The following is a 22069-nucleotide window of genomic DNA, read 5'->3' on the forward strand; positions in this document are numbered from 1 at the left end:
CTATAAAAATTGCCTCATGCTAAAAGTATTATAGCATCAATTGTCAAATACTTATTCAAAATTTTTCTATACAGTTTTTGAGCCCATCTTGGTAGGAAATCTTACTTAGAAAATTATATAATTTTTTAATAAGAATTTCTAATTAAAAAATATTTCCAAAAAATATGAGGCACTAATAATCCCTATAGTTCTACTAAAAATGTCTTTTCAACATTTCTTGAAAAAACCACTAATAGTCTCTAGAAACGTATTTCTATTAAAATGTCTTTTCAATTTATTCAAGAGCCATGATGAAGGGACAAAGAGTTGTTTTATTTTTTACTTGTTTTGATCTTGCACGTGTGGCTTTCACATGTGTGAAATCATCTTCGGGCGGGGTTTCACTGGTTTATGATCTCGCACGTGTGAAATCGTCTTCACACGATGGGGGGGGGACGCGGCACTGGCGAGGACCTGTCATTGGAGATGGAAGCGGCGGGCGACGAAAAAAGAGGCGAAGAAATTGGAGGAAGAGGAAGAAGAAGAGGAAGAAATTGGAGGGAAGGGGATGTAGAGGTCGATGAGGAGCTGTTGACGGTGACAGAGGCGGACGGGAGGGGCTCGACGTTCCCCCCCTCTCCCGAGACTCACGAGCCCGTTAACGAGTCGACTTGCGAGCTTTTGAACCGAATCATGATTCGGTCGAGCTCGGCTCGTTAACTCAAACAAGCCATATCTGCATCTCGAACTCGGCTCGAGATCCATGTATACCGAATCAACCCGAGCTCGGGCCGCTCGGTTTGAAGGCACCCCTATTTGTGAGTAGTTGCGTACTTAATTGGGTACCACTTAAAAATAATAGTAGCAACTTTCTCTATTTCAAATAATATCTTAATGCTGATTTATTGGGCCATTTGAAAGGGATTTTTTGAAGTATTGAAATTTGAGGATAAAATTTTAAATTCAAGTATTTATATGCATATATTTTGAGATATATTGATCATATTTGATTAAGTTCAATGAACTAGTTCTAGTATACTCTGAAATCATGGATTGACAATTCATATTACTACTTGACGGGGGGGATTTATTGCTCCTAACTTAGGTCTCGACTCTTTGGACTCTGTTTTTCTGCTGAGACGAAGCGGCGCCGGCGAGGACCTGTTGTTGGCGATGGAAGCGGCGGTGACGGAAATAGAGGCGAAGAAATCGAAGGAAGAGGAAAAGGAAGAGGAAGAAATTGGAGGGAAGGGGATGTAGCGGCCGACGAGAAGCTGTCGACGGCAACAAAGGCGGCCACAACGACGGACGGGAGGGGCTCGACGTTCCCCCCTCTCTCCCGCTCTCGCTCCCGATCCCGCGACTCACGAACTCGTTAACAAGCCGACTCGCGAGCTTTCGAACCGAATCATGATCAGTCGAGTTCGGCTCGTTAACTCAAACGAGCTGTATCTGGATCTCGAACTCGGTTCGGCTCACGAGGCGGCTCGGTTCAAAGCCACCCCTATTTGTGAGTAGTTGCGTACATAATTGGGTACCACTTAAAAACAATAGTAGCAACTTTCTCTATTTTCAAATCATATCTTAACGCTGATTTATCGGGGCATTTAAAAGGGATTTTTTTAAGTATTGAAATTTGAGGATAAAATTTTAAATTCAAGTATTTATATGCATATGTTTTGAGATATATTGATCATACTTGGTTAAGTACAATGAACTAGTTCTAGTATACTCTGAAATCATGGATTAACAGTTCATATTACTACTTGGAGGGGGGGGGGACTCTTTGGACTCTGTTTTTCTGCTGAGACGACGCGGCGCCGACGAAGACCTGTTGTTGGCGATGGAAGCGGCGGAGACGGAAATAGAGGCAAAGAATCGAAGGAAGAGGAAGAAATTGGAGGGAAGGGGATGTAGCGGCCGACGAGGAGCTGTCGACGACAACAGAGGCGGCTACAACGACGGACGGGAGGGGCTCGGTGTTCCCCCCTCTCTCCCGCTCTCGCTCCCGATCCCGCGACTTACGAACTCATTAACAAGCCGACTCGCGAGCTTTCAAAACGAATCATGATTCGGTCGAGCTCGGCTCGTTAACTCAAACGAGCTGTATCTGGATCTCGAACTCGGCTTGGCTCGCGAGGCGGCTCGGTTCAAAGCCATCCCTATTTGTGAGTAGTTGCGTACATAATTGGGTACCACTTAAAAACAATAGTAGCAACTTTCTCTATTTTCAAATCATATCTTAACGCTGATTTATCGGGGCATTTAAAAGGGATTTTTTTAAGTATTGAAATTTGAGGATAAAATTTTAAATTCAAGTATTTATATGCATATATTTTGAGATATATTGATCATACTTGGTTAAGTACAATGAACTAGTTCTAGTATACTCTGAAATCATGGATTAACAGTTCATATTACTACTTGTGGGTTATACTTTGAAATTAATTATTACATTGAGTTACGTTGTGTGCATTCCCAAAATTTAAAAGAGTAATCCCAAATTTACATTGAACTCATATTTTTTATCAAGTCACTGAGGACTAATTTGAGCAGCCCATATTTTCAAATCAAGTGATTAAATACAATTACAAGCTGCCAATATTTTCAAATCAAGATATTAAAGACAATTTTAAGTTGTTGAATATATTGAATAAGTACTTGAAGATTGGTGTGCTTATTTGTTTGTGTTTGAATTGTTAAATTAGCATATTGAGATGTAATTTATATTGGGCTGTATTATATGAAATTAATCATTAAAATATGGGTCAAGCCTTGAGTAGGCAATTTTTTTTTTACCTGAAAGAGTTTGTGAGAAACTACCTAGTTGAAAAGTAGGAGTTGACAAATTGGATTTATTGTTGTGTGAGCCATAAGACTTTGTATAAATAGGTGGTGCTAAAAATGTTTTTGTGGGTTTGAGCTAGAGTGCTTCATGAGCTGTTAAGAGTCCCTTCACGGGTCTAGTTTAGTTTGTGTGGTTAGCTATTATAAATCTAAGTGAGGGTGTGCTCATGTAAATTGGTTGCTATGGTTAATTGAGTGGTCTATGTCTATGTGTGGGTAATATTATAATTGGCCCTATAGGCGATTTGTTGTATATGCCATAGGGCAACCCAAACTTAGTGGAGCCTCAACTAAAAACATCTTGGGGTTGGAGTAATAATCCATGTGAACCACCTAAAAATATCGTGTGTACTTTATATGTGATAATTTTCTCTTGTACTTTGATCATTGTGTATAAACATAAAGTATAAGATTGGCCTTGCACTTTGAATTAATTGAAAGTACGTGTACAAAAATATAAGGATTAAGCAAAAAGAGTTAAAATTAGTAGCAAAAGTTACCAAACTTATTTATCCCCAAGCTTATTGCTAACCGGACTTAACATGGTTGGTTTTTAGCATGAGTTACTTGCTTCCCTTTTGTATGGACTGTTAGGATGGACCACAACCAATCGAACGGATATACTTCCTAAAAGTTTCCTTTAAAGAGGTTTTTTACTATATAATATGCTTAATGCACATTATTAGTAACTCGAATGTTTTATATCATCAAAATTATCTTATCAAGGATTTTGAGACTAATAATATAATTTATAATATTATAAGAGTATACTTATCTTATGGGTATTTGTTATCTACTATTTCTAAAGAAAAAAAATCTCCTCTTTAAATAAACCTCCATTTCTAGCTTCTCAAAAGAGACGTTTTTTCCTCTTGAGAAAATGAACACTTTTGAAAGACAAAGCTAATTAAATACAATTTTAAAAATAAGAATATTATATACTTGAACGCATTATTGATCCTAATTGTGAGAACATCAAAATTCAGGTCACTGGACCATTGCGGATCAGGGCTTTGGCTTGCTACTCGGAAACCTAAGATGATGTGGCCAAATTATCCTTATTTTTCATGGTCATTTCACATTTGGGGAGGGGATGAAAGTAAATTACTTTTTCGTGTTAGTGCGATCAATGGAAAATACAGTGGAAAATACCTTCTTGTGTTAGTTTGTATAATGGAAAATATAGTGGAAACAAGAGATAGTGTTTATTCACAAAATGCTCTGATAGATTTAACTGTAGAAAATAGTTTTATTTAATTTTTAATTAATAAATAAGCTAAATAATTTTAAAATTTAATTTAAATATTAATTTAATAAAATATATCAAATAATATACCTAAACAAACATGATTACTTTAATCAAATTCTGACTTTTAAAATATCTTAATTATCACTCTTAAATTAGTAATTTAATATAATATTTAAAGTTATTAATATATTAAATACTTAAATAGGGTATTTTATTTATAAATTTTAGTTTAGTCTAAATTAATTATAAGTTAAGATAAATAGTTTAATTAATTATAAAATAGAATACTTAAACAAAAACCCTTCACCACAAACCGAATCAATAGCAACGAATGAATAAATACACCCCAAATACACATCCCCAATGTCCAAAAAAAAAATAATCTCATTCTTATCCCTTCCTAGTTCGATTTGAAGAGCAGAGGAGCGCGCTAGGCATGGGCAATGCGAACCTTGATCCAGCATCCAATGACGAGGCGGGTGCTTGCATGGAGACTGCGTCTACAAACATGGCCACCACAACGACAAAGAGAGCCGCAAAGACGCTGCTTACATGGGCCATCTCAAGTCAAAAGCAAAAAGAGATTATAGAAAATTCAAGAGTGACAGAGAAGAAGGATGAAGGTGTAAGGTTGAGGGCGGCTGAGAGGAAGGTGTCAAGGGCGAAGGCGAACAACGGCGGTAGGAAAGCAACAACCAAGCGAGAGGGAAGCAACATTACAATATGGCGAGAGGGGAGAGAAGAAGCAGAGAGGGGAGAGTCGAGAGAGACATTGGTTGAGAGGGAAGCAGAGAGGGGAGAGTAGAGTCGAGAGGGAGGATGCAAGAAGCGTCTGAGTGAGCGAGTAAAAGTAACTTCAAAGAGTGACCCTCAAATTTCACTTTCACTCGTTTTACAGGGGGGGGAAGAGTGAAAGTGAATTATATAGTTCGTTTGCTTTCACTTTGCCTCGTAGGCGTGTACTAACAATTTTTAGTAAATAAGAACGAATTCGAATTCATATTGGCCTAGTGCCCGAGACCGAGTAAAGTTCAAATTTTTAACTTTAAAGCGTAGGGGCATGTAACTTAACACGATCTGTAATGTTTCTGCAGAGTCCTCTTAATTTTCAGAAAGGCAAAACCCAGGTTCGGGGTTTTTTCCTTCAGCCATCATGAACGCGTCAGCCTTTCTCTCCCCATGTTCTCACAAATCATCGATTTCTACGAAAACCCCACAGATAGATGCTTCGTGTGTCGATGGCAATGACGGTATAGTGCTAGAAAACGGGGAAGAGGTTTGTTCGTCGAATTTTCTTTCTCGTTGCGATGATAGCCTCAATGTCGAAGGGAAGTATGCCCCAATTGAGAATACCCAGTCAGGATCTGCTCGGGCCGTGGAAGTCGATTCGCCGAAGCGGTTGAAGTTTTTGCAGAAGAAAGAAAAAGGGGCTTCGAGAAAGAGTAAGAGAATGATAAAATTTTCCGATTTTCTGTCTGCTTCTCATGAGAGAGGCATCAATGTTGGAATGAGACGCCGGAATTGGAGAGCCCATAATGGGGATGAGCTCCACAGCTTGGGTCTTTCTTTGGGGATGTATATTGCTGCTGTGGTTGTGCAGGTACTCTTTTTTCTACCTTTTCTCTTCTTCGCTTGGATTTATTTCTTCCTCTTCTTCGTTACTTGTGCTTACGCTTGGTAACGTTTGCATCATTAAATTTGATTGATAGTTTGGGTGGAATTCAGGAAGTGGTACTTTCTGGAATAGATCTTTTGTGTTTGTGCTCGTCATTGTCTGAACGGGCTTGCAATTTTCTAATTTCCACTGCCATAGCAATGTGCAATAAGGTGGCTAGCCGGAGATAATTGGGGTTCAGAAAACATTCATGGTTATGGACACTCAAGAAGGGAACTGTTTAACGTGTAATTTTGCTCTTGCAGAAATAACTTCTGTTATTCTGATTTCACCTAAATTTGACAGCTTACATGGTTGGTGTTATGACGCCCTTAAAATAGTGAAGGAAAATTCCAATTTCTTTGATGAATCGTTTAGTTTTTAACACCATTTCAGGCTCTCAGCAATTCGAATTGTTTGTGATTAATAGCATAAAATCTTCTCGTTTAAATGATGGAGAGCATTTCTCCCCTCATCAACAGGTAAACTTATGAACATGTCCAGTTGTAAAAACAGTAGATGATTGCTAATTCTTGTATCTGTCTGTTTCCTCTCTCTCATTGTGGCATTCTTTGTTGCTTCTATTTCCTCCTTCAATGAAGCAGGCCATGCTTAGTAGTCAATTCTTCCGCTTTATATAAAAAAAAATGGTTTTTTAACTATCCTGTCCTTACCTTATATTTTTTTTAAAGCCCTTAAGAATAATTTTTCACTAAGTTTCATTCAAGGAGCCAATTTGATCAGTCACCCAGCTCCTGTACAAGCTAGTATTATTAGGATTGACACACAAGGCACTTCAACTGAATGTTTGCAAAATATGTTTACTTCTCTGGAAGGATTATGCAGAATTAAGATTCCAAGCGATACAGGAACAAATGATAATAGAGTTCATGAATAATCATCATGATTTTCTTTGAAAGAAACAGTTGATTTTATTTATTTTATTTTGAAATTGCGTTACAGGGAAGTGTAGGTCAACAATTGCTGTTCAACTGTAGTTGCCCATTGATGTCCATGTCTCGTGGTCTTAAAATGCACTGTCCAACCTTTTATGCATCTGAGGGAGTGGATGACGATATTTTGGGGCAAATGATAAAATTCCAAGACTAGTTTGGATTTCTAACACCCATGCTATTAATAATTAAGTATTGGGGTGTTGAAATTTGTGGCCAAGAGCTTAAATTAAACCGGATAACTTTTTGCGGAAGGATACACTGTTGGTATCATCTGCTGGGTTTCTGGTCGTTCACATCCACCTTGGTGCCTTTATTGGATCCTCAATGAGATAATGGACATTGCTGCTCAGCTCACTATCTCTTGGGTGCATATTCTCCATGAGGCCAATTGTGTGGCTGACTCTCTTGCTAGAAGTAGGCTCCTCTAACAACACCTTGTTATGGGAGACTCACTCCCCATTAGCTCCACCTTGTGGCTGCTTTCTGTTTTGGTTTTTCGTAGTTCTCATTTGCCCTATCTTTGAGTTTTTATTGCTGACATTTCCTTTTTTTGTGATTTTCGTATTCTGTTTTTCCTATTATGTTTCTTCTTATCATGTAAGGCATTAAATATCTTCTTTAGGTGCTGCTCAGCTTAATAGAGTTCTCTTTCTCATTTATATATATATATAAAATCTTAGGTTTTTCGGTGTTGTTTCTTTTTTGTTTTTTTATATCCTCCAAGGACCACTTATACTCTTCTTTTCTGCTTTTAATATTTCTCGTTATGGTTTGGTGTGTAGCATGTGTCAGTCAATTTTCAAAAAAAGTGAAAAGGAGTATGGGCCTAAGTTTTTCTTATCCTATATAGACTTGATTGAACTGCATTGGAGTTTCTTTCTTATTAATGGCATTATTGTTAATATAATAAAGTAAAATGACATTCTTGTAAATAGCATAACATTTTTAAAGAAAAAAAAGTTTGGTGCAGCCAAAAGTCCGGCCTCTTTTCCCTCTTAAAAAAATTATAATTAAGAAAAAATGGAATTAATAATCATAATTATGATAGTAATAATAATGGCGACTATTTAAAAAATAATTATAATTATGATGATCATGAGGACAATATCAAATTTATAACAAAATGCTTTTACTTTGTAGGACCCAGAAATGGTACTATATTGGGTACATTGCTCCAATATCCCTTGCCATATTCTATTTTTTTTTCTTTCTTGGACTGATTGTTGACGATTCTTGCGTTCAACAATTGTGGAGTGAACACACATGAAGTTTGATGAATGATTCCTTGTGATTGACAGAAAGAGTCAAATTTACGATTTATAAACTCAAGACCATTGTCTGTATGCAAGATATGGATCGAAGTTGCAAATTGATTATTTATTTTATTATAAAATAGTTGAAATTCATCAAAAGATTTGGATTTTTCTTTCATGAGATAAAGGAAATAAAATCCAAGTACACCTACTAAAATCCTCAATAAAGGAAATAAAATACCTATGGCCAAACTAACTAGTCAGAAGACAATGACCCTAGACATCTGAGTGGACAAGCTCAAAAACTTTACTTGTCTTATGAGATGAAACAGGAAAGGAGCTCCGGTGATGCTTGCGCAATTGACATGACTCACATTGAAAAGTAATACTAGAAAGAAAATTTGGAACTACTTGAATCAGTTTTGCCGGAGATAAATGACCAAGTCTAAGATGCCACTGAAGAGGTGAATCAGCTGTCTGGATTGTGGCTATCCAGATAGTATAGTCCCTCTCTTTCATGAGCAAAACCAATCATCTTCCTAGTTACAAGATCTTGAAAGACACAATGAGTAGGGTAAAAAGTTAGAGAACAATTCATAGACTTAGCCACTAGACTGATTGACAACAAATTTTAAGGAAATTTTGGAACTAACAGTGCAGATTGAGGGGAAAGAAAAGATGCAAGAGTAACATTTCCTACTACTTGTACTGGTGAGACTAACCTATCAGCAAGATTAACATGTTTAACAAGAATAGACTTCTTTAAGTTAGAAAATAGTAAGGACATACCTGACATGTGTTTTGTGGCACCAAAATCAAGAACCCAAGATGGGGAATGAGACATTGAGAGTGCAGACATACCTGCAAGAGGAGTTGTATGTGCCAAGGATGCAAATCGAATACATAGTTGTGCCATACGTAGGGGGATTTGTTGTTGTTGCTGTGAGATCTGTTGTTGCTATTGAATCAATATTTGTAATTCATTTGGAGCACCTGGTGAGATTTTAGTTTCAGACCCTAGTGTTGTACCTGCATGTGTAATAGCATTTGTTCACGCGTGCTTCCCAAATTTTATCCAACATCTATTTGAGTAATGATTGGTGTGTATGAAGTGAACACACTTGCACTTAGGTTTATCATCTCCTTGGCCTCGTCTTCTACTGGAATTATCTCCGCCTCTGCTTCTACCTGTCCCCGTGCATCCCCTGGACGTATCAGTAGAATCAGATGTTGTAGCTGATGTATTAAGGGCATTAGCTTCACCCACTTTAGAATCTTTTCCAGCTCTAAGCACAACAGTCTTTTCAGTTCTCTGTACCCTATTAAAGGTAGTAGAGAGGTTAGGTATTTCATCCGAGGCCAAAATTTGTACCTTTATGCTATTAAATTCAGCGCTTAATCCATTTAGAAATTTTGCCACAAGAAGTTGACTCTACTGTTTTTGGAGTTCTCTTTCATCCGTAGTGAAAAGAAGAAAAACATTAATTTCCTGCCTGATACTTAGAAAAGAACTATAGTAGTTTGTCACAGTTCTGTTACCCCATTTTAAGCCAAAAAACTTTGTATATAATTTATAGACCCTGGAAAGATTACTCTCTTGTCCACGAAGAGCTTCTAAGGACAGCCACATAGCCTTGGCAGTTTCAAAATTCATAACTTGGTTCCTGATATTAGATTCTATGCTGTTGACAACCAAGTCACCACTTGACTGTCTTCAGCCTCCCAATCATCATTCTGAGGAACAAGAGGGTCATCTCTAGTAAATTTAAGTTTTTTCTTGCCCTTCAAATACATTAGAATAGATCTAGACAAAGTAAGGTAATTATCACCATTCAACTTTTCAAAGGTGATAGTAATAATTTTTTTACTATCCGGATTATATGACTCCTTTATTGGAGTGTAAACCTCACCAGAATCTGCCATATCAGATATATAAGAATAACAAACAAATCAAATAATCCTTCCTAAAAGTTCCAAAATCAACTAGCTCAGTTGGACCCCATAATGTAAAATCACAATTAGGGCAAATATATGATGAGCGCAGATTAAAAAATCCAATAAATCCAACAAGGGGATCAAATTCAGAAGATAAAGTGCATTGGAACCTGCACGAGGGCTGACATCATCAAGTGCATAGATGACATCAGCAATGACAGTTCTGGAACTTTAGCGCACACCTCTAGATCAACATAAAAAAACCTCTTTTGGCAGTTTAGAATATCAGAATCTGTTCTTAGAGTAGTAGAACCAATACCCCTAGGGCTATGGCAGAGAGAAAAGGAGAAAAAATTGGATTTACTAACCAGTAGCCAAAAAATTGAAAAAATCCCTTCTTTATGTAGACATCTAGTTCAAAGAGGAGAAAAACTTACAAAAATCCTTCATAAATGCGATCTATTGCTCTGGTACCCTGAAAAAAGTAAGAAGAAAGAAGGTTGAAGAGAGAGAATGAGAGGGAGAGAAAGCGGAGATGAGAAAATTCAGAAAGAGACTGAGTTGGGGCACTGCATGTTCTCCAATCTTTATTTATAATTTAGGGTTGAGTACAATTTACAATATTGCACCTACTTTAAGTGAAAATCCTTATTCTCTATATCTCCTATTCTACGTGTCCTCTTTACATAAAATTTGGTCCATAGACATAGTTTGACATGTAGAGCGAGATTACATCAAGAAATGTAAATAACGACAAGGTAAAATGACCAAAATAGGGGTTCTTGTTTTTCAACTGAAGAATTTCTTCAAATTGGGATTGTCAAACACCTCTAAATCCCGATAGTCAATCAAATAGAAGTAGTAGCCATTAACCAAGAGGCTATGGCTGGCAGCAAAGAGGGAAAATTTGAAATTTTTACACACAAGTCTAGAAATCTGGGAAAATCCTTCAAACAGATTGTTGTAAATGAAGAGAAGGTCTATGGAATTGAAAGAAACAAACCCAAGATGTGAGTTATTGCTTTGATACGATGAAAAAAATGAGATTTGAGAAGAAAATAGAAGAGAAAAGAGGAGAAAAAGAGACCTAGAAGAAGAGCAGCCTTGCAGCCTTGTAGAACATGCCAGAAAAGAACGTTTGCCTTCTATTTAATCAGGGTTTAAGTGATATTTTACAAAATAACAGAAATGCCCTTCAATACTAAAAATTATATATCTCCTAAAATAGAAGTCTAAATTGAATTAAACGATAAATAGAATATGACATTGTCTATCTAGCAGTCATACTATAAGGCAAAAATGTAATGTAGGAAATGACCAAAATACACCTGAACTGGTATTTTAACAGATTAGTCGTTATCTGAATATTAGTTTTATTTTACCAGTGGTGTCAAATTTTTATGATTGTTTATTTTCAAGATCCTGTCTTAGAAAATCTGTTTTTTTCTAACTAATCTACTGATTATCATTGTCTGCTGTATCACTCTGTACTTTAAATGGTCCAAAAGGTAGGGAAAGCTTAGATGTTTCCTGATTACCTGGCTAATTTTCTACATCCACTTCTTGGCTTCTAAATTTTAATGGTTTTATCAATATATCTTTTCTCATTTCCTTGTATCTTTGCTCTTCTCTCCTTAGCAATATTTTTACTTGCCACTCGCAAGAGAATATGGATTTTCTCTGTCTGCTGTTAGTCTCCCTGAAGGAAAATGCCTGTCCTCCATTGGATAATTATTAACATCTTAGAGGATGTTAATAATTGTATTGTTATCTGGATGGTACATGGGCTGATGTTCATAACAGCTCAAATTCGTCTAACTGGCTTTCTCGTCGAATGAGGGAGTTCAAACTGTAAATTTTTAAAAGCCTTTGTTTCTATTTTAGTATTTATGTCATTCTAGTTGTCAGCATTTGATAAAATATGTATTAGATTTTGTTATATGAGACAAGTTATCTGATGTCAGGTTGTGGATAAAAAGGAGGCTGCCGGAGAAAAAATTTCAGCCAGTCATTTTTCCATGGTATCTCTAACTTTCCTTTCAGAGGCAGGCAGTTATAGGTTTCTTTGCAGTTTTTCTGCTTTATTTTTTGGTTTTATTATATTTTTATTGACAAAATTAAGATTTTTTTTTTAATACTATTGATAGTGATGGAATTGAATCATAACTGTTAGTCAAGAAAAAGGAAAAATTTTGGAAGAAGAAAGTGGTAGTAAAGAAGAAGAAAAGATTAAAGAAGAGAAGAGAAGAAGGAGAGAAGCACTTTGAAGGGAAACTCTGGTTAGTGGATCAAATCGATCCCAACCTCTTTTATTCATAACTTAAGTGATTACAAGGAAAAAAAGATTATAATGCCCCTATTCTAGTTATCTCCCTTACAGCCATCAAACAGTCATTAGAAAACATTAATTATATTGGTGAACATGTCTAATTCACCTCTATCTCATTGTAACTTCAGAACATAATAAATTACCAAAATACTCTTACCTTTTAACTCTCCCCCTCAAGCTGGAGCATATATATTTAATAATCCTAGTTTAGAACAAAAATCAAGAAATGGATGCTTTCCAAGGGCCTTGCTAAACAAAATCTCCAACTTGATCTGTTGTCCTTACATACGGATTAGTCATTTTATCACTTAGCATTGCATCAAGAATAAAATGCCAATCCACTTCTATTTGTTTGGTCCGCTCGTGAAACACTTGATTGCTAACAATATATATTGCAGCTTGTTTATCTCATTTTAATTCCATGGGACCACTTCCTTCCAAACCAATTTTTTTCAACAGTATATGCCATCGCTCGATAATCAGCTTCAAGACTTGATTGGACAACGACATTCTGTTTTTTACTTTTTCTAGCTGATAAGATTACCTCCCACAAATACACAATAATGTGTAGTAGGTTTCTTATCTAACTTCGAACCTGCATAACCAGTATCTGAGAAACCTACAATTTTTAAGTGCCCAGTGGTTCATAATGTAATCCTTTTTCAGGAGCCCCTTTTAGTACTTTTAAAATTCTTTGTGCTGCCTCAATATACACTTTTCTGGGAGTATTCATAAACTGACTTACAATTCCGACCACCAATGATATATCTGGCCTAGTGACAATGACATAAATTAATTGTCCAACTATTCTCTGACTTGTAGTTTTATCACTAAGTATTGGAATACTATCATATTGCAAAGAAGAGCTCATTTCTTAGGAATGTCAACAGGTTTGGCACCAAATAATCCATGTTCACTCAATTTATCTATCACATCTATTCTTTGAGATATAATCATACCTTTTTTTTTTTGCTTCTTTTCACTTTTATTCTCAGAAAATATTTTAGTGTACTAATATTTAGTTTGAAATTGCTTCTTGCGGTGATTTTTCATATCCTTGATACTTTCAACATCATCCCCAATAATTATAATATCATCAACATACGCCACTAATACAACAATTCTAGTCTGCCTGCATAAAATAAATAGGGAATAATCACAATGGCTTCTAACAAGCTCAAATAACATCACCACGTTACTAAATTTCACTAACATGTTTGTAGCCTTTGTTTTAGACCATAAATAGTCTTTTGGAGCTTGCACACTTGACCTGTCTCCCCTTGAGTAACTTGTTGAATTTATGAAAAAGTGAAATACTTCATTGACATCAATAACTTGTTGTAATCAGAGTACATGAACGTCTATTTATAATAGAGGAAGGTAATAGAGTCCAATTACAATAAAACTACCCTTGTCCCAATTACACCCAAACTCTAACACTTAAGGTAAGTCCTAACATAATTAGGTAACTCAATATTGATAAAAGACAAATATAACTTAAACTAAAACTCTTCTTGGTCGAGACCCTAAGATAATGATACTTTTGTGAGTCCTTCTTGATCTTCCAACTGATGTGATAAGGATGCCAACTCTTGGTAATCATTGTGGGTCCTACTTATGGGCTTGGGCCCATCTTGCGGGCCTTCCTTGGTCATGTGGCCCATCTTATAATAATCTTACATATGTGGGCCTTCCTTGGTCGTTTGGGCTTGATCTTATCTTCCAACACTCCCCCTCAAGCTGGGGGTGAGAGAACAACATGAACTCCCAGCTTGCTACAAATGATGTATAAAATATTTTTGTATAAAATGGCACATCTTTCAATATCCCTTCATCTTCCAACATTCCCCCTCACGCTGTTGCGTCCTTCCATGAGGCCCTGCGGCATTATAAGTGAGAGTAAAAATCACTCCTAGCCGGTAAGCCATTGCTTCATACTCCAGTCTTAATACTGGATGTAGGGTACACTCCACTGCTATCGGTAGTGTGTCTATCGGCATTGCTCTGAAGTGTCCACCACTGTGTCTGTCCACAGGACAATGACTCTCAAGTGGTAGGAGACATAAAAGCCATTACGGGGGGGGGGGGGGGGATAACATAGATGTAATCATAAGTTCCTCTGTCATGGACTTCCAACCACAAATAATTTTCATCTTTTTGACGGGGGATGAAGTTCCCCCGTCGTAGACTCCCAACCACAAATAATTTTCATATTTTTGACGGGGATGAAATTCCTCCGTCATGGGCTTCCAACCACAAATAATTTTCATATTTTTGACGCGGATGAAGTTCCTTCTTCGTGGACTCCCAACCACAAATAATTTTCATCTTTTTGACGGGGTAAAATAAATGATGATATGAGGCCACCTCTTCTTCAATAATAATGTCCCCAAAGAGACATAATAGCTGCAGCTGAATACAACATGACCATCTTCCAACACATATAACACGAACCAAATAATTAACTTTGTAAAAGAACCCATGAAATAATCCGATATAAAAATTTCTTCTTAGATGCACAAGCTTCATCTTTTGTGCTCCCCCTTTCTTGAATATTTTTGTCACATAAACTCATCCACAACATATAGAATAAAATACGTCTTTCTTGTACTTCTTCTATTTCTCCCCCTCAAGCTGGGAGGTAATGACAGTGATCCCAGCTTGAACCAAATATCATAGATGTAATAATAAGCCCATATAACATAGATGCATAGATAAGCCCTCAAACCAGGGAGAAGTGAGATATTTTTTCTGATATATCAACTCAAAAAGTGACTCAAAACAATGGGCATAAATTCAGATTTTTCAATACAACAGAATACGACCATGACCTTTGATTCTTCCAATGCGAATATATCTTAAAATATAGATCATATTGACATAAAAAAAAATCCTTCTGAAACTAGACTTAAATACCTTTCATCCAAGTATAACTTCTCTTCATAAAATATAATTATTAGAAGATAAATAATCTGATAGCTTTGTCATCTGGCCGAACTAAGTTCTGTTACTCCTATTTTTCCAGAACGACCATTGACTCTTCCAAGATCAATATCTCCTTATAAAAAAATCATACCGAGAATTGGTTGAATAGGTAAGAAAATAGACTTACGTATCTTTATTTTGATATATAATTCTCCATATAAAGTCTCTTTCTTGATAGCATAAAATACCTCGGAAGTTGATTCTTTCTGCTGCCACACGAACCTCTTTTTCAATCTGACCTTTGCTGCTTCAAATATCGATTTCTCTTTGTAGATAACTCAGATAAAAAATTGGTTGAATAGGTAAAAGAATAGACTTACAAATATTTCTTTTGATATATATTTCTCCATATAAAGTTTAGTTCTTGATAGGAAAAAATACCTCGGAATCCAAAGATTGCTGCTGCTACTCGAACCTTTTTTTTCAATCTGACCTTTGCTTATTCAAATATCAATATCTACTTTATACGAGAAAAATTTCAAGCTGGTCTCATCCCTGAAGCACATCTCATCACAAAATCAAGTTGCAGACATCCTCACCAAACCAGTCACTCACAAGATTATGTCTACCATATGTAGCAAGCTGGGTGTTTATGACGTCTTCTCACCCCCTAGCTTGATATAAAATCTACCTGAGAGGTTACTTCATATATACCTCTTCTTGCAAGTTTCCATATAAAAACATTTTTAATATCATGCTGGTATAAAGACAACCTTGATTGACCACAACTAACACCAAAATCTGAGTAGTGCTAAGCCGAGCTACAAGGGAAAAGATGTCTAATACATCAACACCGTATTTTTGAATGTATCCTTAGCCACAAATCAAGTTTTATAATGTACCACAATGCCATCGACATTATATTTCACTATATATACCCATCTACAACCAACTACTCCTCTCCAAGAGGCAGATCAACGAAGACCCATGTCTTCCTAGCAACCAGAGCATGCATCTCCTTATCTATAGCCTTTTTCCACTTTAGAGAAGCTAATGTATCTCTATTCCACTTTAGTAGGAATATAGTGGAATAGAGATACTGGACAGAGACGAGGCAAATGATCTAAACTGTAGAGAACAAATTACCAAATGACACATTACGAGAGATAGGATGTTGAGTGCAAGTCCGTTTACCTTTCTGGAGAGAAACAAGAACATCAAGATCACTTGCAATAGGATCTACAAGCTGAGAGGTTGATGGTGGGGGCAATGGAGGGGTGGGTGCTATCGATAGCGGCTCTTGTTGTTCACTAGTGATGATTGAAAACAAAGGTCTCCTTTGATACACTTTTAATGGCTTTTGTGTGGTTGCTGATTAGTGCTAGTACTTGGAACATCGAGAACAAGAATAGGTAAAGAATACTCAAGAGAGACACCATTTAGAAGGGTGTACCACAGACGATGAACAATGAAGGTTTTTTGTAAAGAATGTAACATCTGTAGAGATATACACTTTTCTAGATGTAAGATCATATCACCAGTAACCTTTCTGTGTCCTGGAATACCCAAGAAAAAACACCAAATAGCTCGAGGAGACAATTTATTCATATGTGGATCAACACAATGAACAAAACAAACAAAGCCAAAAACTCGAGGTTAATCAAATAGCTTACTCCCAGGTTTTAACATTTGCATAAGAATGTGACAACCTAACACAAAAGATGGCATTCAATTTATCAAATAATAGGAAGTGAGAGTTGCATCTCTCCAGAATGACTTTGGAACATTTATTTGAAACAAAATTGTTTGAGCAATTTCAAGCAGATGTAATTTCTTGTGTTCCATTACCCCATTTTGTTGGGGAGTATACACACAGGAAGTTTGATAAATGATGCTATATTTAGTGCAAAAAGTGGAGAATTTACTATTGGCAAATTCAAGACCATTATCTAAACAAAAGACACGAATGGAAGCACTAAATTGTGTTTTTATTTCAGCATAAAATTTGAGAAATACATAAAATACTTATGTTTTCTCTTGAAGGAGGTACACCCAAATCACCCTACTAGAACATCTATAAAAGGCAAGTACTGAAAACAAAATGAATTAGGAACCTGACATGGACTCAATACATTTGAATGTATTAAAGAAAAGGGACGTTGACTTTGTCGACTACTTAGAGGAAACAAATTGCAATGGTGCTTTCTTAGCTGATAACAATCAAATGAAATATCTAAAGAAATAGTAGGAATAAACTGTCAAAACTTGACTATTGAGGGATATCCCAAGCGCAAATGCCATAAATAAGAAGATAAAGCAGTCTTTAAGGCAACAAACTTTTCTTCTGGAATAATGGCAAGATAGTATAACCTATCTCTTTCATGCCCTGAACTAATCTATCTCCTTGTTTGCAAGTTCTGAAACACAAAATGAGATGGAAGGAATGTAATTGAGCAATTATGTGACTGAGTAAGTTTGTTGACAAACAATAAGTTGACAAAATTTTTTGGAACACGCAAGACAATAGTTAAAGAAATACTGGAGGAATGGTGAACGTCCCCCTTCACCACAAACAGATGAAGTAGAACCATCAACCAATGTAACTAATTTATGAGACAAGGATGGTGATATATCTGAGAAAATGAAAGACATACTTAACATGTGACTGGCGGTGCTAGAATCTATCATCCAAGAGGATGGCAAAGAAACATGAACTGGAGACACATTTGAGCTTGCCATTACGGTATTATCAATTGGAGGATTCAAAAATGCCTGTGGAGCTGGAGTATAGTCAATGCTAGTTGACCCAACTGCTGTCACATCTTCTATTGTGTTTCTTGGGTACTCTCAGAAGATCCAATTTAACTATTACTCATCTCACCACTTTCTACAAAAAACACTAGAATTAGCGTAGGTAGGCTTCCAAATTTATCCTAGCCTTTGTCGGAGAAGTGATTAGATCTACCATAATGCATACATTTTCTATCTGTATTATCTCTACCTCGTCCTCCACTGTCACTCACACGTCCTCTACCTCCAAGTCCTACTCGTCTAACTCTAGACGATTCAAATCTAGGAGTAGAAGTGATATTAAGGCAGCATCAAACCGACAGTAATTTTACCATTTTTCACTGCTCAAAGAACTATGTTATACAGTCTCTAATGTATGATCAGTATCATCAGCCAGTATCAACGCTTGTAAAACATCGTAGTCTGGTCCCAACCCGTCTAGAAATCAAGAAACCGAGTAACCTGAATCTGATTTTTCTCTCTTTGAAACTTAATAGCATTAATAGTAAAAGGATGAGAGGTGATAATCTTTTGCAAAATGTCTCTCATCTTTGCAAAGTATTGAGTTACAGTTTTATCCCCTCGGCCATACGAAAGAACTTTGTATATAGCTTGTTAGTTTCTTGTGAAAAAATAGCCTTCAAAGTATCCCAAATCTGTTTTGATGTGTTACAGCTCATAACCTAGTCACTTAGATTTTCTTCCATGCTATTGATCAGCCAAGGCATAACTTGGCTATCTTGAACTTCCTAGTCATCATTAGGAATTAGGGGAACCTCTCAGAAACTTCAGTTTTTTTTTCGCCTTGAGAAACATTTGAACAGCCTTGGACCAATTAAAATATAATTAAGTCTATGGAGGTTGGTAGAGGTTATTTGAATAGTATGTGATTTCTTGGAATTTGAATTTCCTGAGCTTCTTGAGGGTGTAACTAACTCACCAGAGTCACCCCTTAAATCAATTTCCAGTAAACAACTCAACAGCACTTGCTGAAATATAATCCAGGTTCATCAATATAAAAAACTAACATTATTACCCTATGCAGGCAAGGGGGGTCTCACACACTATAGAATAATTAGGGTACTCAAACTTCAATTGATACAATTTCACTAATACTATCCACTAATCCACAAAAAAACAATAGCGTCTTAAGTAGGTAATGAGGATGATGTAGGCAGACAGAGTCTGTGAGATTTGCACAGGCAATAATTGGGTAAAAAGAACCCTAATAACCCTCTAGGGGCACAATTGTGACATAAAGTTGTTCAATAGACAACACCAGCTATCAACCATAGGGTTAATGACACGAAAAAAGGGAAAAGAGTTTGACCTTTACCTTCTATTAGTAGCAATTTTGTGAAATCCCACTTCCTGGAAAACTTGTAGACTTGAGGGGAAGAGGATCCTCGCTTAAAAATCCGTAGCAGTCAGATCAACTGCTCTAATTCCATGTAAAATAAAGAAAAAGGAAGAATTTTAGAAGGAGAAATTGGGAGAGAATAAGAAGAAAAGAGAAGAAGAAGAGTAGCACATTGAAGAGAAACTGTTCAGTTAGTGGATCAGGTCGATCCCTAATTTCTTTTATTCATAACTTAAGTGGTTACAAGGCAAAAAGATAATGATGGTCTTATTCTAGTTATCTCACGTACAGCCATCAAACAGTAATAAGATAATGTAAAAAATCACCTCGGTGAACATGTGTAGTTCACCTCTATCTCATTATAACTTCAGAACATAATACCTCATAATTTGTATTACCAAAATACCCCTGATCTGTTACAATAGCCAGCCCCTTCTTTTGTTTCCCCAATTTAGAGCATTGTTTTCTTATGTGATGCTGTTTTAGATTTACAGTCTAGTTAATAATGAAATATATACTGAATGATCATGTTACTGGGTTGCAGGTCTGTGTATCTGCTGTGAAAGAATCCATATCCAATGTAAGTCAGAACAGTGTAAATGATCATAGGTGGAAATTGCTTGACATTAAGAAATTGTTGAAAATATGCATCTTACTTTGTTCCTGAAGAAAATCATATCGCAAGATGCTGAAGCTGCCTGTTTATGGTTGATTTACATAGGTGTTTGGCGAGAGGTTTCACCCTTTTATTCAGAGTTTTGAGAAATCATTTGACAGCACTCTCAAGACACTCCGCTTAATCAATGGAGCATCAATTTATGAAGAAAAATCCAACAATAGGAGTTACATTTCTGAAGAGCCATCTTCTTTTGTTTCGCACGATCCAACTGTTTCGTGTTCTCACAATCCATGCAATTGCAGTGAAGGGATTGAAGAGACTAGACCTTCGGAGTCTATTCTCAACCAGTTAGTCCTTCACGGGAAAACAAATCAGCAGCTGGCTTGCTCATCTGTTGCTACATGTGGATCTGGTTATGGTCAATCCATTCTAGGTACCTGGGAGAAATCTATCATGGAGCAGACTCGTTCAAATGATCTCAAAACTGTTGAGATTTCTCTTAACATGCAACGCTTGAGATTGAAGCAATCACAGCTGGATGTGAGCTCTTCTGCAAATGTATTGGAGAAGTTTAAGTTAGCCATGGGTATTTCAAAGGCTTCTTTTAAAGAAGAGAAATTGAAGACCCAGATGCAGGAAAAAAGATCTGCGGAGCTGGTCAATAACTGTATAGATTGTCTTGTGGCAGGATTGCTGATCATGTCTACCTGCCTGGGCTATGGTGCTTCAATTCATTCATACGAATTACTCAAAGAGGTGACAAGATCCTGTTCATATAACCCGAAGGTTGGTATCAATCAGGGGAAAAAGATCACATAGTAGCTCCCAGAATTTTGGAGATTTCTCGTACTTTTTATTTTTGTTGTTTCATTTAAAGAACAATCTGCCTTTTTTTTTTTTTTTTTGCTGTTATTCGTTGATGCATCTCCTAGGCATTCGGTACATGGGGTGCCTGCATCTTATCTCAATGCTCTGCAATTGATAATTCCTCTTTGTTATGGCTGTAGCAAACATCTTGGTGGACACCGAATCCATTTGGATCCTTCACAGCATTATTCCACTTAATTAAGTGCCACATTGTTGTTCTGAGCAGAATAATGTTTGGTTTGCTGATGATTCTGGCCCTTGCATATGCCCTTCTCCAACGGTGGGCCAGCTCAGGGCAGACCATGCCTATCACTTTCATCTTATTGCTGCTGGGAGTTGTTTGTGGCTTTGCAGGCAAGATTTGTGTTGACACCTTGGGAGCTAGTGGCTCTTGCTGGCTGTTCTATTGGGAAGTCCTGTGTTGTCTGCATTTTTTTGCAAATGTCTTCACGCCTATTTTCTTCGAAATTCTGTATGGACCAATATCTGTTCGTTCGGATGATCGTAAAGAGAGAGTTTGGGTCCCGTACAAGTTTCGAAGAGTAATGTTCTACAGCTCGATGTTTCTTGTCCCGGTTTTGTGTGGGTTGATGCCTTTTGCGTCTTCCAGGGAATGGAAAGATCATTTTGTTGATAGGTTATCAAACCAAGTATTTGGTGAAGGAAGCTGAGGAAGTTTGGTGATCCATCAGAGCTCAGTAAGGTTTTGCTGAAGGCTTGAGAGTCTGTTGCTGCATATGATGTATTATGTGTTGTTCAACATATGTAATGTATTCGTACTCAATTATTTGTCTGACCAATTAAGCTTTATGAAGTGTTGGACCGAGATGTGATTTATAAAGGATGAAAGTCATAGAAAAAACAGGAAGACTTGAGGCTTCTAAGAAACATAGGAAAAAAAATGAATGGTGGAAAACTTTGTCTGACCAAAATAGTGTTTTTTGAGGCAGGAAACTGCTGCTTTGAATTTTATGCAAAGATTGGGTCTTTTTAGTATACAAGATAAAGCTCTTATCCGGGAACGAAGACGAGAAGGGATTTTGGTATCATTTCTCTTGAATGGACTACTTGAACTTGAATTGACATAACAAAGACGAGAAGGGGATTAGGGTATCATTTCTCTTGAATGGACTACTTGAATTTGAATTGACATTGAGAATCATGACAATAATAAACTTTACTTTGCTAAAATCCTTTTCGTGATGTGATGATGAGACGTGGTTAAAGAAACTCCTTGTGATGTGACTTTGGGAGTCTGAAATGACATTATTTGAAAGGTCAGATTTGTTAGACCCACACGCTTGAC

At 36.7% G+C, this 22069-nt stretch overlaps 1 protein-coding gene across 2 annotated transcripts; it reads left to right on the top strand.

The window, feature by feature from the left end:
* Nucleotides 1–5173: 5173 nt before the first annotated feature.
* On the top strand, nt 5174–21742 carry LOC137941744 (protein CPR-5). Of its 2 annotated transcripts, XM_068787301.1 has the most exons (5): nt 5174–5675; nt 11838–11894; nt 19822–19857; nt 19999–20682; nt 20904–21742. In XM_068787301.1, the coding sequence occupies exons 1-5, from the start codon at nt 5229–5231 to the stop codon at nt 21432–21434; spliced, it is 1755 nt and encodes a 584-aa protein (XP_068643402.1). In that variant the 5' UTR covers nt 5174–5228; the 3' UTR covers nt 21435–21742. The 2 variants fall into 2 exon arrangements, with proteins under 2 accessions (XP_068643402.1, XP_068643403.1); XM_068787302.1 differs by lacking the exon at nt 11838–11894.
* The last annotated feature ends 327 nt before the right edge of the window (nt 21743–22069 follow it).

The sequence above is a fragment of the Aristolochia californica genome, unplaced genomic scaffold (assembly GCF_029961685.1).
Source record: "Aristolochia californica isolate CCGP_79_NKW_82.1479 unplaced genomic scaffold, dmAriCali1.0.hap1 SCAF_9, whole genome shotgun sequence".
NCBI lineage: Eukaryota > Viridiplantae > Streptophyta > Magnoliopsida > Piperales > Aristolochiaceae > Aristolochia > Aristolochia californica.

Coding starts and splice junctions, on each gene's coding strand:
- LOC137941744 (XM_068787301.1), top strand. CDS start 5,229: ATGAACGCGTCAGCCTTTCTCTCCCCATGTTCTCACAAATCATCGATT. Junction 11,895..19,821: donor CAGCCAGTCATTTTTCCATG/GTATCTCTAACT, acceptor ACTGGGTTGCAG/GTCTGTGTATCTGCTGTGAA. Junction 19,858..19,998: donor TGAAAGAATCCATATCCAAT/GTAAGTCAGAAC, acceptor TGATTTACATAG/GTGTTTGGCGAGAGGTTTCA.